At 41.5% G+C, this 14,590-nt stretch overlaps 1 protein-coding gene across 4 annotated transcripts in view; it reads left to right on the top strand.

Annotated features, from left to right (window-relative positions):
• The first annotated feature begins 299 nt into the window (after positions 1 to 299).
• KIAA1549L (KIAA1549 like) overlaps positions 300 to 14,590 on the top strand; it is a 153,106-nt gene continuing 138,815 nt past the window's right edge. For 3 of the 4 annotated variants that reach the window (XM_081011751.1, XM_081011752.1, XM_081011753.1), the window contains exon 1: positions 303 to 774. In XM_081011751.1, coding sequence (XP_080867877.1) covers positions 483 to 774 — 292 coding nt within the window. In that variant the 5' untranslated portion in view covers positions 303 to 482. Of the gene's footprint in view, positions 775 to 14,590 lie in introns of all 4 variants that reach the window. The other variant, XM_081011748.1, reaches the window with a different exon arrangement.

Raw genomic sequence — 14,590 nt, forward strand, 5'->3', positions numbered from 1 at the left:
GGGCGCCCGGAGCCCGGAAGACGCCCCCCTCGCCTTAGGAGCGCCGCCATCTCCGCCCCTCGACGAGCGTGAAGGGGGCGGAGGGTGTCGCTGCTACGTGATTCCTTTGTCGATGAGGAGCCCTCTCTCTGCGCGCTGCAAGCCCAACTCCGGCCCCGGAGCGAGGGAAAGAAGCCGTCAGGCACGAGGACCGGCGGGCGGCCGAGCGAGGAGGCCCCCTCGGCGGCGTCTCTTGTTGCCAGGCAGAGGCGTCCCCGGCGCCCGCAGCTAGGCGGGGAGGCGGGAAGGGCCCGGCGGCGGCGGCAGCGGCAGCGGCGGCGACGGGCGGTTCCATGAGGCGTCTCCGCAGCCTTTGCACCTGCTGCTGCTGTCAGGTGGCGTCGGCGGGAGCTCGCGACCTGCCTCGCGCCTCGATGGGCAGCCGCGGGCTCTGAGGGGCGCCGGACCCTCGACGGGGATGTGCCATCTGAGCCGCCCCACAAATGGCTCTCGGCGACGAGGCGGCCGTGGCGCCTGCTGCTGCTGCTGCTGCTTCCACCAGCACCAGCACCCTGAGGTGTGAGCTTCCCGTGCGCCTGCGGGGACTCTTTGCAGCAGGCATCTCGCGGGCTTGGGCGACCAGCGTTGGCCTCAGGCTGCTGCTGCTGTTGCCGCCGCCATGCCCTGATCGGAGAAGCGCCGAGGCAGCCGCGGCCACCAAAGGGCCCCTTTTCAAGGCTGCCATGCTCCTCGGGGTGCTCTTAGTCCTTTGCCAACGGGTCCAGGCGGAGCAAGGTGAGCGGCGCGCCTTCAGACCCGGGCGAGGGTGGTGAAGGGAGGCTGAGCAGGAATTGCTTAATGAAGAACAGGGGGCTGAGCGGGGGGGGGGGGGGCTTCGTTACAGCTGCAGCCATTGTGTTATCGGCGATCTCGTTCCAAATAATAAAAATAATACTCTTCTGGGATGTGCTCGAGGAGGGGAAGCTCGCGCCTGGTGCCTTGGAATGGAAAGGAGGGAGGCTGCACAGAAGAAGGTGCCATCTTCCCCCCGGTCTCTCCTCCTCTCCCCACAATTTTAAACAAAAGTTAACAGCCTTCTGCATAACAGCTGCACTTCACTGCAATGCCTCAGTGTTGTTTCGGTGGCCCTGGGGTTCGCATTTGATTTTTTTTCAGAGGGCGCCTGGAGGCTTGTAAATATTTTAGCACAGAATAATTCCGAGGCGCTGCCCACCCTCCTCCCGCCGTCGTTTTCTGTAGCTGGTGAAATGTGTCAGGTAACAAACGAGGAGGGTTTCTGAGCTTGTGTTTCCAAAGTGGCCTACAGTGTTGGAAGGAGTGCTCTGCTGCCTCTTGTTGACTAGCATCTCTGCCCTCCCTCCCCAATTTTTTTTTTTTTTTACAATGCACAGAAAAGAAGCTGTTGTTACCTCAAACAATTACTTTTTGGAAGGAGGGGGGAGAGATGTGTCAGAGCTGATAAGAGTACAAAAAAATTTCTCCAGCATAACATATCTTATTATTGGTATCTTGGGGATTTTTTTCGGGGGGGGGGGAGAACTAATTTCCCTGCCATTTTCCATTTTGAAAGTAGTAGCAGCGTACAGAGTGGCATCAAAGTTAACAATGCTGTACTGTATGTGAACAAGGAATGGTAGTTTGGATCTGTGTAGACACAATCCCACGAGGATGGAGTTCATGGGACTTTTTTCTGCAGGATTTGGGTCTTCTCTAGCTGAGCCATGATGCTTTGGTTATGACTGCAATCCTCAGACCTTTGAGGTATAATCAGTGGAGTTATGAACTATATCAAGCCCAATTTTGGAGCATGCAGCTTTGAAACTCCCTTCAGTTTCAGAAGCAGCTTGACATGTGGCAGGAATGCTATTCATGAAGAAGTCTGGGTCTAGTCTTACATATCTTTGGATTCTGGCCATTGTTTAGTATTTATTTAGTAGTAACGATTTAATTGTTGAAGTGTTCAGCGATCAGGAGCATGAAAAAGCTTTTCCCTCCCCTCATCTGGTTGCTTCTGTGGTAACCAAGGTGGCTTACTTACCATTAGAGATAGAATACAGTACAGTATTGAATAAGATTAGCTGGATTAAAAATAAAATAAAATAAAGGAAGGTGTAAGGGTTTGCTTTATTTCTCCGTAGGGTTGGAGTGGCAGAAATTTCTTACTCAAATAGTCTTGAACTTATGTTGGGTCTGGGAGGATTTCTCTGCACGTCAAACTAACAGCTCTCCCCCTGCCCCAAATACCACTAGTATAATTGATTGTGATCTTTACTGGTAGGTTATGACCTGAATTCTTATACAGTCATACCTTGGGTTAAATGTGCTTCAGTTTGAGCACTTTTGGGTTGCACTCCGCGGCGACCCGGAAGTAATGGAACACGTTACTTCCAGGTTTCGCCGCATGCGCAGACGGTCAAAATGACGTCATGCGCATGTGCGGAAGCGGCGAATCATGACCCACGCACGCGCAGATGCGGGTTGCGTTTTCTTCTGGATGTGAATGGGGCTCTGGAACGGATCTCGTTTGTATCCAGAGGTACCACTGTATAGGGCGCAATCCTGAGAAAACTATACCTGTTTGGATTCCACTAACATTATTGCAACTTTAAGTGGTTTGATGTGCACTTAAGTCCCATTCAAATAAGTGTGTTTTAAGTTGTTGTGAACTATTTCATTTGCTTAATTCCCATTTAATTTTGTTTCAGTTGGACTGATTGAATGTGCTTGTTAGTTACCGGTAACTTCTAACATTTTTTTAATGGAGAAAATACCTTGTACAATTGGCAAGCAGTGTTAAATATACTGGCCCTAATTTGGATCTAAGCGCTAGTTAGAAGTTCCCTTCAACGGATGTGTGTGAGAATAACAGGCTTATGATACAGCAGAGAAATCCATTTAGGGGAGCTCCTTTGGTTCGTAGATTTCCCTTGCTGAACTGGAGTTTATACAAATTTGTTTATGTGTAATATGCATTTTACATATTAGCAGTGCTTTTTTTCTTAAAAAATATTTAGGGGTACTCTCATTTTCCAACTCATATTGAAATACTGCCCCTCAATGAGGCCAAACTTAGATTCACAAAATGTTTAGGGGTATGCGTACCCCTGCATCCCCCCAGAAGAAAAGCACTGCATATTAGCACCTGTCAACAGTTCTTAATTGTGGCTGGTATTCCATACCAATGAAAAACAGACATAAAGCAGCTTACATGGAGCTGCCAGTCAGTTTCCCACTAGACCAATATCTTCTTATCTTTAATAATATAACAGAATAATGTGTCCTTTAGCCCATTTTTTTGCATGCAGTTTTGTATTAGGGTACAGTATGTTGTAACATAGAATGCAGGTTTCAATTGTAAGTGTTCAGACTCTTCTAAGTTTGTGGTTAGATGTTTTAGCCAATCTGGAAGGTCCCCCCTTGTCCCAACTGATAGTTCTGAAACTTTTAGTTCTAATGTGAGAAAAGGTTTGGGTTAGGGGAACAGATTGAGCTTGTGATAGAAAATGTGAGTTGCTTTCCTGTCCTGCATGTACAGTGTCTTCCATGACTTCTAGTCATAATAATCACAGTGACAGTGCATTTGTGATGTGAAGTTAGGAGGAATTCCCCAAACGTTGCTTGTTTCTTTTATTTCTGAGTCACGTAGCAGGTTTTTTAAAAGGTGCAAACTGTAGTGTAATTTTCCTAAAGATGAATGAAAAGGTTAGGAATACACTGCAATAGACACTCTGTTGGACAGCATTTCTGTATGCAAGTGGAACATATTTTCATTTGTCTGGTGATGTGGAAACTTGCTACCAATATTTTGCTACCAGTCATTGTTTGATATGAACAGTACAAAATAGTTTTATAGCATGTGCAGAGAATGAACAGAAAAATAAGATGAATGTATTACAAGTGGGGGAAAACCCTAACAAAGACTATTTTTTCCATGTAAGCACATTTCTGTTACCAGGAAAGTAGAAGTTGCTAATGCAAAAATTTGAAAGCAGGATAAAATGGTGAAGTATCCTTGAGAAAAGCTCATTATCAAATAATGGTTCTTTGTTTAGAAATGAACAAAAAGAACTGGATTGTTTCAAGTTGCATAGCACTGAAGTGCTGAAAAGCCAGTTTAAAAGAAGCCATTACAAACCTGTCTCGTCTTTTCTTTCAATTTCTGTTTAATCTGATGACTTATAGAACTAGGTGGATGCATTGCTAGTAAGACTTTATTTTACAAGAGTCACGACTACTTGGAACAGAGAAATAAGTGAATATTGATTGCATGTAATTGTGGCATGTGGTTAAAAACAACAACAACAACCCTGTGGTCCGTAAAACTGGTGCAGCAGAATTCCACAAAGTTCTTGTTCCTCTTCAGTTCACTGTGTTTTGGTTCAGGAAGATCTGTGGCTCAGTGGCATCTGCTTTGCATGCAGAAGATCCCATTTTAACTATATTTCTGTCATCTAGCAATAAATTACTCTGGAAAAAACAAGTTTATTGACTTTTATAAAATGTAAGATATATGGCGTAGCAAAATAATATAATAATATATAATATAATAATAATTTTTTCAATTTCCATTGAAATGTAATATGGTAACTTTTGTCAATGATACCTGAGCTGGAAAATCACATTTATGCAAGCTTCAGATCTAAAACCCAGTGGGATTTACTCATTAGTTCATAAATCTCGGCTAGAAAAGAATTAACCGTGAATTAAGAATGGATTTTCATGCAGGAACCCAAGTCCAAACTATGCGTGACACAGAAAGATGAGCAAAGGACTCTGGTAGCCTATTTCCCTTTTGAAAAGCAACTTCAGGAGGGGACATTCTGGATGAGAGGGTATATCTATAAGAATCATTCCTGCTGCTTTTGCATACCAGTTGCCTACATTTGAAAGTATGTATTTGGAACTCTGTAGGAGGAAAAGCAGCTTGAGAAAGGTGAATTTAGAGGAGACAAGTGGCAGTGTGTGCTTAATCTTTTTGATTTCCAAATTGCTTTATACTAAAGCTGTGTTTGCTTAAAAGAAGGAGCCATTGCTGTTTTGTTACCTGTAAGAAACCATAACTTTGGTTGGTCTTGGTATTTATCCATTGTTTTTTATTAATAAGGCTTAACTCTCTCATTTCCTTACCATAGAGGCCAAATAAATGCCTGCCCCCGCCCCCGTATTCCTGCCCAGCAAACCTCCACACCCAATTTTTAGCAGGAGACAAGCAGTGGACTGTGTGTGTGTGCATAGAAAGCCCTGAAACCTTTATCAGTATGCTGTACACAGGGTAGCCTGACGTATTTTTTGTGCAACTTTGTCTTACAAGTCTTCGTAGATGATAATTTTCAGCATAACCTGAACTGTGTTCCTTAAAGTATCCTCTACAGCTGCCATTCAGAATAATCACACCACAAATACTACAGCATTTAAATTAGCCGCGCATGGATACTATAACAGCACCACTGCATTGGGTTCAAGAACTAACTCATGGGAAATGAGCCTGGTACCACATTATACTCACTGAGGAAATAGCACTTCCATATGAGAATTCTGCCTTTCTCTATCAACAGGTAGACAAAACTAGAGGGTATAGAAAAGATACACACAAAGGGAAGAGGGAGTTGCCTTGTCTCTCCTTATTTATTTGTTTGTTTGTTTGTTTGCTTGCCTCTCTTCAGAGTGGCTAATTTCCGCTAGCAGTTGGGAGAAGCAACAGAGAAAATGAGCCACTCTGAGGAGAAGTAAAGCCACTTTAGAAATGAGAGAAATTATTAAAGGAGAGGCAATTAGGTGTGGCTCCTTCCTACTCCAGAGTGAACAGGAAAACGTAACATCCGAAGGAACAATCCCCAATGTGGCACCCTCCAGATATTTTGGGCTACAACTCTCATGAACCTTAGCTAGCAAAAGGGTGGAATGGGACTGAAGGAAGCTGTAGTCTGGATGGCCCAGGTTGAGAGAGGCTGTGTTACCCCAACACTGACTATACAATATTTATAGGTGCCCGTTTTGGAAGTGATGAGGAATAATTTGTACTATATGTTTTCGCTTTTGAATGGATAGTTCAGTGGAGAGATGGAAGTTGCTGGCCTGTTCGTTGTGAACTTGCATCCACATGGTATCATCCTCTTCAACAAGTCATCCCGTTTCCAGTTCCTCACCCCCAGTTTAATCTGGATTTGCCACTTACATGTTTTGTTTTTAAAACCTACTGGATATTTTGTGGAAATCCAGATTAAATGAGGAGATAAAATGGGACAGTATTTTGATGAGTTCTGTGGATACTATTACAAAATGTTCATGCTTAAGCAGCACCGACTTAATAATAAACTGCCAAGTGGAAGTAACCAGAAGTCATACGGAGCGCACCAGATTGGACAAGGTCAACTCAGAATCATGGAGTTGGAAGGAACCTCAAGTGTTATTTCATTAAACAACATCCCACTAATGCAGGGGATCCTCTGTTATAGGGCCCCTGATAGGATATCCAGCCTCTGCTTAAAAACTTCTAATGAAGGCAGCCTACAGTTTCTTCACGTTCTCAAGATATCCAACGCCCTTTGCTGTGTAGTTATGCTTAGCTACTATTAGTGGCAATAGGATTTTCCTTATAATTGGCTCACTTTCGGTATGAATGTAGATCTGGATAGAAACCTTGTCTGGACTTCTTTTACCCAAAGTCATTGCCTCACCTTTTGCCCTGGTTCTTTTAATCTTTGCTGACATCCAGAGCGCATTATCCCCCTCCCCTCTTCTCTGAATTTGAAACAGCTTTTATGGGTGAAAGATCTGACTTGTGGTCTGTAAATATTTCCAGTCGTTATTGAAAAATAATTTTGGAGCAACTAATTCTGTTTCATGTCTTGTCATTTTCACCTGGTTGGTAGATTGCAAAGCAATAACTTGCTTTCTTCTTAATGTACTGCCATACTTGCCAGTTTGCATTTTGTGAGCAGTTATTTGACATTGCTCTCACTCAGATCAGAGTACCCTTTTAAAAGATCGCTTTTCACTCCAAGCACATGCTACACGTTCACTGTGTGTCTACTGCATTTCAATAAAAGGTCAATTTATTGTGTTAGATTTACCTTCTCAGCTGCTGACTCCATGTGCCAAAAGACACATACCTTTGGAAATCTAGTTTCTCTCTCTCTCTCTCTCTCTCTAAATGCTTTATTGGTTTTAAAAGAAAAAGCATAGCACAACAAAGAAAAATAAATTGAAAATATAGTATTCAACAAAAAGCAATCCCAAAAAAGAGTTTGCACTTCTTACATTCAAAATTGAGTTAATTCTTCATTGATTCTAGTATGACATCCGATCTAGAAATACAGTTTCTCAGTTTGCAATATACTAGTATAAGATTGCAGTGCAAACATTTGTTGCCTAGGAGTGGAATCCAATCGGTCATCCTTGCCAGCGTTCGAAACTCCTATTGTTCTAGGCATGTTTTGCAACAGGGAATTTCAGTTTCAGAGAGCAGTTTCAGAGCCCTGGGTGCCTAAGATTTCAGATTAAAACTGCACAGTGGAAGGAAAGGAGGACCTTTTTCTGCCTCCCCACTTCCAGCCACTCTCTGAAGGCTGGATAAGAGACACTCTTAAGAATATTAGGGGGGTGAGGGGGAGCACGTCTTTGATTTTTGCAGTCTTTGGATGAGGACTAGACCATGTGAAAAATGAACATAATATTTTAGATGCAGTTCATTGATTTTCAGCTTTGTATTCTTGTTATAAAAAAATGTGCCTAGACATTCCGTTGTTGCTCCCATAACCTAGTTTCAAGGGGCCATTTAGCTCCTAGCTTTCATATCTCAGTTTCTTACACTGATCTTTGCACTGTTGGTGTAGTGGAAGTGTCTGTAAACAGAGGGGAAGGGGCACATTTCCAGAGGGTGCTGTGGTCTGCAGTGTGGCTGTGTCATCACTGCTGTGTTGTGCAGTATTTGAAAACCCTGTTTAGTCACTTTGCACTAGTACCTCCAGCTGTGGACGGGATCTGTTCCGGAGATCCAGTCGGATCCCGAGGTTTCCGCAACCTGAGTGCATGTGCGCGTGGCGAAACCTAGCAAAATACTTCTGGGTTTGCTGCGCGCGCATCCCAAAGTTTACGTAACTAGAGGGTTACGTAACCAGAGGGTTACATAAATGGAGGTATGACTGTACTTTGTTCCAGCCAGTCCTATCCCTACCTACAGGCATGAGCTAATTTAAATCCTGTTGCTTAGAAATGCTCAATTAGTAAGAGCTATCCAGACAGTGAATATAATAAATGTATGCCAATGCCATATTCTAGCCTTTGTTTAACAGTCTTGCAGTGCCCCCATTCAAAAACAATAGCACAGCATCCAGTTCACACATGGTGGGGGTTTTTTTGAGCAGGAAAACTGTTGCTTTTCACCCCTCTAATAAAAGCCGGCATCATAATGACTACTTAGTGCTGTAGGCAGAGAATAGACAACTTTCAAAGTATTAAACAATTTTCTAAAAAGGAACAGGTGGAAAAAATAGTTTTTGCTGCAAAGTAGCTATGTTTTTATCATCTTCCTTTAAAACGCTTGCTGAGCACCTAGCCCAGTCTTTTCAAACTGGTACCTTTCAGATGTTTTGGGACTACAGCTGGTTTGTCACTTGCCACTAATGATGTCATAAGCAATATCTAATAGAGACATATTCACAGCATGCTTCACAGCAATCTTGCTTGCAGTGGATGCAAAATAAAGTTCGTCGAGTGCTGGGGGTAATGCAGTATTCTTTTCACAGAAGGATCTGAGGACAGCATGCAACCAGTGGGTAGAAATTCTGTATTTATTTCCACAAAAGCGAAGTACTGGAAAAGGAAGGGAAACTACTTTCTTTGCTTTCATGTTTTGTTTTCCTTTGCTTCCTCCATTTATTAATTAACTTAAAATATCTGCATACCACCCTTCATTTTCAAATTTTAGGGCCATTTACAAAGCATATTAAAGCAGTGTATGTTGAAAGCGTCAGCTCAAGAACCTGGGAAGGAAAGTCTAAGAACTTGTTTTTGTATTGTAAAATGCCCTGTAATTCTTGCAGTTGACCGCTATTTTATCTAGTTCTTTCCTCCTGATCTTCTTAGCTGCCAACACATAGAGTGCTACTTTATAAGTTACAGTCAGCAGTACACTGGTACCTCGGGTTACGTACTTAATTCGTTCTGGAGGTCCGTTCTTAAGCTGAAACTGTTCTTAACCTGAAGCACCACTTTAGCTAATGGGGCCTCCCGCTGCCGCTGCGCCGCTGGAGCACGATTTCTGTTCTCATCCTGAAGCAAAGTTCTTAAACTGAGGTACTGTTTCTGGGTTAGCGGAGTCTGTAACCTGAAGCATATGTAACCCGAGGTACCACTGTATTGCTCAGCATCCATTTCACCCTTTCCACCCTATTCAAGTGAGTTCCATTCGGAAACAGTGGTTTTATGTATTGGTCTCTTGGGTCTATATATAACGAGCACTGCAATAAATAGTGGCACAGGTCCTCCACACAGTGTTGCCCACACACACAAAGTCTCTCTTCATAATGTACGTTGCCATAGCGTCCATCCAACACCACCAAGGGCGTCAATTGGAATCGTAATTCTGTGAAAGCGATTCTAAGCATGGCAAGTGGGAGCTTTGACAGGTAACTGGCCCGGGTATGTCCCGTTTTAATAAGTGGGAACCATGGCGAACTCTTGGTAGAAGCCATCATGGTTAGATCCCTTTCTGCATCAGACCTAAAGAGACAATCTCTTAAGTGCCTCTTGTCCATGTTCATATTCACCTGAAAATCTTGTAATTGGTATTAGGACAAGAGGCGTTGGATCCCGTCCTTCCAACATTTGGTCTGTTTCTGTTCTGTGTGTGACATAGTGGGGAATCTCTCCTCTGAAAGAAATTTAAGTCTTTTCACATAATTTAAGCACAGGTAATCAATTCTAGCCTGTATTGCTGTCACGTCAGCTTCAACGTGGAGAAGAGCAGCTGGAGGCCCGTTGGGGAGGGAGAACACTTTCCTGAGGAATTTGTTCTGCACTATTTCTAAGGCTTTGTTGGCATTTGGGTCCTTACCCCACATCACTACTCCATGAAGCATCTGGGAGACCACTTTACTGGCAAAGATTTTCAATAGCTCACCACCCACCGTAATATAGAATTTCATTAATGCCCCTCAAGCTTTCTGCGCTTTGAGTTTCATAGCCTTGATATGAATGATAGTATTAATAATGATGATTAAAAAGGTATTAAAACCTGCAGAAGTTTTATGAAAAGGATAGGTCTTTAATAGATGCCAAAACAAAATCAAGGTTGGTGCATGTTGTACTTCATGGCGGAGTGAATTCCAAACGTTGGGTACCCCAACAGAAATGAGCATATTATTGAGATTTTTATAAGGTTATCTGGGATTGTTAGTGTACATGTGTACTGATTTGCAGTGTACCATCTTCACGACTAAAGCCTTAAGGACTCCTGCCAAGAGGATATATTATTTCTCTTATTGCAGGTAGTGGTTTTGAGGAACCTGTAGCTCTCCAGGTGTTGTTGGGTTACAACTCGTATCATCCCTGTCCACTGGTGATGTTTGCAGGGGTTGATTGGTGTTGGAGTCCAACTACATTTGCAGGGCTATGGCTTCCCCACCCCTATATAGAAGTTCTAAATAATTTATAAACAGTGATCTTATTAGAATATATCATCATAACTGTCTTGATGCCACTGCTGTTTAGATACACGCTTTAAGTCAAGATCTTTAGTCTACCAACCTTACACCCCTTTACCCCATATAAATTCTGTTTCCCGCAGTTGTACTAACCTTGGAGATTATTCTTCTCCATGCCTGGCCTGGCACTGAACATGTTCATGTCCTTCTCTATTTATCATATATTGTTTGGAAGTAGTATGACAGCAACTCTTAATGTATGGTATAATTGTGCCTCTCTCTTTTGTTTTTTTTTTTTTTGGTAAAAAGCCATATTATGCTTTGTCTTGATCATTCTGTCTCTTAAATAGGAAGATCTTAATCCTAATTCCCAAATAGTCTTATTAGTTAGCTGCATTTTCTCTACATTCTTTGGAACCCAGACGGTCACTTTAGACTGTTCTCAGATCACTGTGTTTATTCAGGGACCTATTCATAAACTAGGAGGACTGCCAGCATTCAGACAGCAGCACTTATCCCCCCTTACCTTTATATAACTGCTATTTCACATGGGAATAAGTGTTCATTAAAATATAAGCCTTGAATATTCTATCTATTATTTAAATATAATATGTTTTTACTGCTTTGCTAAGGAACTATGTCCAAAGAGTCTTATAATAACAGACAATACAAACAATCTAAAACAAAACAATAAAATAAAGAGTTAAAGATGCCTGAAGCCAATGCCCAGAGGCAATACTTGTACATTTTTGCTGCTGAAAATTGGTGTGGCTTCATCTGAATGATAGTGAACAAGGTATGGTTGGCTCAGCCAGCAAGGGATATTTAAACTAACTGGCTGTGCTATATACTGTTTAAACGTAGATAGTTCTACTTATGCATGCTGAGCAGCACTTTTCCTGTGTAAGTTAGATATATAAAAATGACATTTAATTGCAAAAAAAAAAAAAGATTTTTGTTATTAATCTTGCAACCAAGGTAGGAAGCTCTGTCAGGTAAAAAGATCCCTTTGAGCGTGCGCATGTGTGTGTGCATTTATTCATGGGAAGATGATTCCGTGAGATATGCTGAAGGAAGTGCTATGGATTTAAACATTATTTTTTTAATGGATTCTTGTTCTTTCAGAACCTTTTGTTCTTTCTGCTGGTGCATTTTCCACTTCAAGAATACAGACGCATTCATTTAAACAAACAGATCATATGGAAGCTCTAGGGATGAGCAGTCTGCCAGGGATTCAGGGAAAGTAGGGTGTCCTGCCAGTTGTATCTTGCCTTCCTTTTTGCTTTGGTAGTGGGATTTTAACAAGTGTCTCAGGAGACCCCTCCAGCAAACTGCTCCAAGAAACCACTGTATTTACATCCTCCTGAGCAAAGTAACCTTGCCTCATCATTAGCTCCTTTTGAGATTCCGTTGCTATGAATATTTTACATTAAATGAGGTTAGTACATGTTAAACTGCCAGGGTAACATCTCATTTTGATGTCAGGAGCCACTGTTTAACCAGTCATTAATGCTTGAATTGCCTAATTTTCTTTTGGGGTGGTGCCAGCAGTTTGTTAGAGTAAAGTTTATTGCTAGTAGAGCGGAAGTAAATCAGCAGCCCACCATTAAACATTTATATTGTCTTACACAAGCTTTTGTAATGGGCAGATGATGAGGAGGAGGTGTTGGTGGTGTTGGTGGTAGAGGTGGATTGAATGTGTGTTATGTGCGGCTTTGAAAAATGCACACCCTGCAAAAGGACTGGAAACTAACTGAATGGTAGGACTGCTGGAAGTGCTGCCTGTGGAATTCAATTTCGCCAACCTTGATTAAAAGACGTCGCCCTTGCTATGCTATCAGCAAGGTTTTCTAACTTTCAGAGCAGATTTACAAACACTAATTAATTGAAAGCTTCATGAATAAGTCATGCCATATGCCATTTTACACATGTTGGTAATCTTGGTTCTAGAGTCCTGCTTCTCAGTGGTACAAAGCAAATCATTATTAGTGCTTGTTGAAATAACAGAGAGCTTTTGAAAACTGATCATAAGAGGTTTCTACTTTGTGTGGCATGGAGAGCCGAATCCCAAGGATCTTCTCGTTCCTATTTATGGTTAAGCTAAGAGAACATCCACATCTGCAATCTTTTTTTATTCATGATGTGTTGCAGTGGGATTTGGAAAGGAAACCTGAGGGTGTATTATATGTTTAATGCATGGCACATACACTGTAGGCATATTTTTTATGAAGTATTATTAAGCAGAACCTAGTGGTTTAGACTGTAGTTCAAAGCATGTATGGGTGAGTTAACAAATTTCTGCTGTTCTCACTGTAATTTGCTTGTGTACAAAATGTTCTTTTATTCCTTGCCTTAGCTAGGAAGAATGGATGTCTCTTAATAAATATTCTTCCCTGAAGTGTATTTAGGAATAATGCTCAGATGCAGTGAATCTTAGCTTTTCAGTTGCATTTTTCAACCAAACCAACTAAAATAACATGCCATAATGCTTACCCAGCAATAAAAAGCTTAGAAGCTGGTCACTTTCATGCTCCTCTCCCCAAAGATTAGAGCATATCTTCATTAAGTAAAATAAAAATAAATTTTCTGAATTTTTTTAAAAACAGAATGTTCATTGATTTAAAGGAGCTATTTCCCATCAAGTCAGTGATCCATCAGAACTCTTCTGAAGAGCAACTTCAATAACAGAATAGTTCTTTTTAAGGCTATGTAATAGAAATTTCACGTATGTGCTTAATTGTCTCTTACATACACAATAAACTTTCGAGTTTGAAATTTTCTTCCAAACTCTACAATTCTGTGATTCCATGATTTTCCTTCAGGGGTTTTTACCTAATGCTGTCCTTCAGCTACCAGAAGGCTCTTTAACCCCATGGTGTGACAGGGCGAGGTGCTATTTTCCTCAAATTACACCCCACCCTGGAGCGCTCTGTGCCACCTCCCATGCTATTCCAAAGGGACTCTCAGCGCTTTGGGGTCCATTTCGGAGGGAGCAGCAGGGGTGGCAGCGTGTGAATATGTAAAAAACCCCTTCCTTCCCCATGTTGCTAATGGAAGTTTCCTTTGGATTAAGGAGCCATCCATCAATAGAGGGACCCCACTGGATACCACACTTAATTTTTAATATTTTTCTTAAGCTGAGTGAGCCACATATAAAATAATAAGTTATGACTTGAGGTATCAAAGAAAACAAACTTGAGTCCATAGCTCATAAAGACCTCTGAATTAATGATATGTGTTATAAATTCAGCAGTCTTTGCTGCTAAACCTTACCTGTCTATAAGCACGATCATGCATCATAAGTGTTATTTAAAAATGTTGCCATTTCATCACATGCTACAAACAAACAAAAATATATATAACCAGGCGGACGGGGCGGGCTGTATGTTAGTGATAGTCTTAGAGTTACTGAAATAATGGACACAACTAACTTAGATCCATTCACTTCAAAGAGTTTACTGTAAAACTTGGTTGGATACAACCCATATTCATTAATTAAATAGACAATGGCAAGTTGATTATTTAGATGTTATTTTTTGGCATCCATTTGTCTTAAGAGACAATGGACTGCACCACTGAGGGTATTGTGCAACATTCCCAAACTTTTAGAGCTAATGAAAGTGACAGGAAAATGCACTGGGCAGAGTGCTATAGCATTTGCTTGACGCAATGTCTTTTATTTCTTTGCAAACAAATCAGAACAAATACTTAATAAATAGCTGGTGTCCTCTGATCTTCATGCAAACAAATCTGGATGAATACTCAATAAAGGGTTTTCTGAAAGTAACCTGTGCCACAGTTTCTTTTGAAAGAAATTGAATTTTTTTTTTAAAAAAGTGAGGCCCACTGTCAATCCTGGAGTATATTTTCAGGAAGAATCACAAGAAACACACACAGTGCAAACACATTTTCTCTACTTTATTTTTAACCTTATAGCAATGCCT

The sequence above is a fragment of the Podarcis pityusensis genome, assembly GCF_964106645.2.
Source record: "Podarcis pityusensis genome assembly, chromosome: 1".
NCBI classification, from domain to species: domain Eukaryota; kingdom Metazoa; phylum Chordata; class Lepidosauria; order Squamata; family Lacertidae; genus Podarcis; species Podarcis pityusensis.